This window comes from Protobothrops mucrosquamatus, unplaced genomic scaffold, assembly GCF_001527695.2.
Source record: "Protobothrops mucrosquamatus isolate PMUCROS unplaced genomic scaffold, P.Mucros_1.0 scaffold1471, whole genome shotgun sequence".
Classification (NCBI taxonomy): domain Eukaryota; kingdom Metazoa; phylum Chordata; class Lepidosauria; order Squamata; family Viperidae; genus Protobothrops; species Protobothrops mucrosquamatus.
The window spans coordinates 1-3,772 of NW_015387649.1; the positions used below are offsets into that span (position 1 = coordinate 1).

A 3,772-nucleotide genomic window follows, 5' to 3' on the forward strand; every position below is an offset into this window, starting at 1 on the left:
GGCTCTTCTCCTAGACCCCACCAGCCAAAATTCCTTGGCTGATGGGATCCGCAGTAGGCCTCTTCTGACAGAATGAATGGCACCGACTAATCCCATTGGGTGAAGACAGTTCCTCAGATATCCTGGACCTTTACCACAGAGAGCTTTAAAGATAATAACTAACCTTTGAATTGGATTTAGAAACAGAATGGCAGGCAGTGCAGCTCACATAACAGTGGTGCTACATGTGCCATCCCAGGGGCCTCCAAAATTGCCTGTACTGCCACATTCTGGACCAACTGTAGCTTCCAAATACACTTCATAAATAAATAGAACATGTTGCAAAATTCAAATGAGAGATCACCAGGACATGAGTGATTGAGCGCAGGGCCTTGTGATCCAGAAAAGGACACAGTTGGTGCACAATACAAAGTTTAGGTACTTTATGTTTAGTTAAGTGCCATAAGGGAGGCAGAGTACCTTTTGGGATTCAATAGCAAATAAAGAATGGGTCCTGGCTATATCCAATTGGCGCTCTGTGTCCGCTACATGCTGTTTAATGAGTGCTGTGGCCTGATCATATCCCATGCTGAGTGGAAGACCTAGAGAGAAGCCGATGGATGAGATTTCAATTGCCACTTCCTGTTTCCATGTGGACTGAAAATCTTCACTCATGGGGCAAGGCCAAGGGGGAACAAGCATAGTCTTAGCTAATACCTGAGTATGGTCACCCATGCTCTACTCTCCCTTTCATGAAGCCTGACTCTAGTCGCAGGATGGTATTTATAAACACATTTTGGGACTTGATGAGCTGATCTTAGGAGTTTGGATTGTGGAAGTTACAATGGTATACAGTTGGCGAAGGGGCTCTACTAGGCACCATAAAGTTAGGCTATTAGCTTAGCTTCTAATGATATGAGTGCTGCAGATACATATTAGCCACCTCTTGTCTTTAGAAATTTAAGAAAGGCAGATGAGTACATTTTCAGCAATGTGGCCCCCATGAGCTTTCTTTTTCCAGTAGGGTTTGGATGGAAGGTCACCACTGAATCCCACAGCTGTCAATTAGACTGGAACATTGTAAAAAGAACCCATGGCCAATAACCTCTACACTCTTGCCAAGAAGACAGTATGAATGTTATCCATGAAGTCACCAGGAGCTAAATTTGACTCAAAGCAATGAATGTATGAAGGTAATCTAAGACTCTTAATGCGTCTGCATTAATGTGCAGCATAAATTTAAAAGCACACTCATCCAGCAAAACCAGAAAATTTGTAAGAAAAGAAAATTAGCAAAAATCAGATGGATAGCTTGGGTGACTATGTCTCTGGTACCTTAAGGAACATCAGAGCTTCTTGTCTTTTTATTTGTGACAAGCCCCTTTCCTCCAATTTTGATACATAAAAGTACCTTATAAAGCATTCTTTACTAATAAATAAATTAACCCCATTCTAGGAAGCCCGAATAGATGGAAACAAGCTTTTCTTTCCCCCAAATATTTTGCCAATGTCATTTTGCCCTGTTCTGTCTGTATTGTGGTTTTTTTGACCTATAGATAAGTTTCTCATTGAGACAATAAGATGTTCTGGGATTCCCATTTTTCTAAGCACGTTCCACAGCTTGACACGATCAACACAACTGAAGGGCTTTCTACAATCAATTAAACACATACTAACTTTTTGGGGAGTATTGTTTGGCTTTCTCAATTATGCAGCATACATCATCAATAGTGTCTCGTGTTTCCTGGCATTTTCTGAAGCTAGCTTGGACATCTGGTATCCCTTTTTCCATGTTAAGCTTCTAACACTGAAATTCTGTGCTAGCTGAAGCTTCCAAATCATCTTCAAGGGCACACTGCAGCAGTTCAATTGGGCGGGCATTAATGACTATGAGCAGGACCTTCTAGTTCAGGAACAGGCACAACTGACACATAAACTGTAGTTGTGCAAAGGACTTCTTAGCCATGACAGTTACTTGCTCCTCAAACAGGAGCCTTGAGTCCAAAGGACATTAATTCCAGGTGGCCACCAGAACTTTTGTAAGACTATGCAGCAGGACCTCAGGAACAACCCCCAAATTCACTCTGAACCCCAACTGGATCCATTAATCACCTAAGGCAGACCAATCTATAGTTCCAACCTCAGGGAGAAACTAGTTTCTCTCCCAGATTCAGATCAATACTCAGTTTGATTTTTATGTTTCCTATATAGCAACATCAGCAATTAGATATCAAAAATTAGACATCTAGCTACATCATAAATATCATTATTACTTTAAAAGATTCTCAGCTCTTCCACAGTAGTATGTTAAGTGCCAACTACCTTGAGGAGTCCATTGTCCCGCACTGTATTATCAATCATACTTTTATGTAAATTGAATAAATATTTATATTAACAATTGTTTGATATAATTTGAACTGGCAGCATGCTTGTCCTAACGCAATTCCCTAAGCCACACAGGTTAATGTATGCTTGAATGTTTCCAGTATTTTTAACATACAATCTACTAACTATTGGTACAGCTTTTGATGAGGAAATTTCTACAGCTGATCATAAATCAAACTTTATTAGTAATGTTCAGAAGATCAATAGCTCTTAAGCTGTGTAAATCACAGCAGACAATTTCAACTAATGTTAACAAAACTNTTAACACTTCTTAACTCACAGTAATTCCATGAAACAGATTTTATATAAGCAAGCAACTACAATTCAGTCAGCTGGATACTTTGACACATTTTAGAAGAACTATAAAGCGACATAGTTGATTGCTGCATGTTTGCTGGCTAACTGATAATTCAACAACAATGGTTAGTGCCCAAAATACTACTAGCAATTGTGAACAACATTCAAAAAAAATTCTGCAAATATTTACTCTGTTTATGAGAAAAATCAGGAAATACGTACGTTTTCAGTGTTCCAGATGTCATCAGTTCAGTTACTAATACAATACACTTCTTTCCTTTAACCGTTGATTCCCAAGAATCATAAAATCGGACAATGTTGGGGTGTTGTAGCCCCTTCAGCATTTCAGCTTCTTCTTTAAACCTCTGCTGTTCTGCTTTGGTCAGCTTCCTGTCCTAAAAATATGAAAAAGTGTGCCATAATCATTAAGTTATCTGTAGCTACAGTAACACTTCAGCTACTGATATTTTATCTATTTTATGGCAGCATTTAGAAGCAGGCTGTATAAAGACTTCACTTTTCTGCTTTAAACACAGACTGAAGAAGACCAAATACTTGTGATATATTAAACAAACCACAGTTGTGATGTTTAAATTAACATTTACATGGAAAAAGAGAAAAAAAGAAACATCTAAAAAGTTGCAACATGAACAAAGCAGTTTTCTTCCTTTCTCTTTCCCCTACCCCCCCCTCCAACCTGCAAATAATCAATATTAGCAATCCACTCCATTAAACAATGCATCTGAACGGAGCAGGGATGGGGTCTTCACTGTTACAGCACCAACCACCTCTACACTAGAGCTACTCATTCATAGCCAGGTTTTATGGTTTTTCCTGAAGGTCACAAGAGAAGGGGTGGATCTCATTTCTGGTAGCAAGATGTTCCAAAGGTTTGGGGGCTAAAGCAGAAAAGGCTCTTCTCCTAGACCCCACCAGCCAAAATTCCTTGGCTGATGGGATCCGCAGTAGGCCTCTTCTGACAGAATGAATGGCACCGACTAATCCCATTGGGTGAAGACAGTTCCTCAGATATCCTGGACCTTTACCACAGAGAGCTTTAAAGATAATAACTAACCTTTGAATTGGATTTAGAAACAGAATGGCAGGCAGT

The 3,772-nt window shown here is 39.5% G+C and overlaps 1 protein-coding gene across 1 annotated transcript in view; it reads right to left on the reverse strand.

The window, feature by feature from the left end:
* Positions 1–2,851: 2,851 nt before the first annotated feature.
* Positions 2,852–3,772, reverse strand: part of LOC107292995 (serine/threonine-protein kinase WNK3) — a gene marked incomplete at its 3' end in the record, with an annotated part of 21,006 nt that continues 20,085 nt past the window's right edge. The window contains exon 2 of the mRNA XM_015822125.1: positions 2,852–3,056. Within this exon, the coding sequence (XP_015677611.1) occupies positions 2,852–3,056 (205 nt within the window). The remainder of the gene's footprint in view (positions 3,057–3,772) is intronic.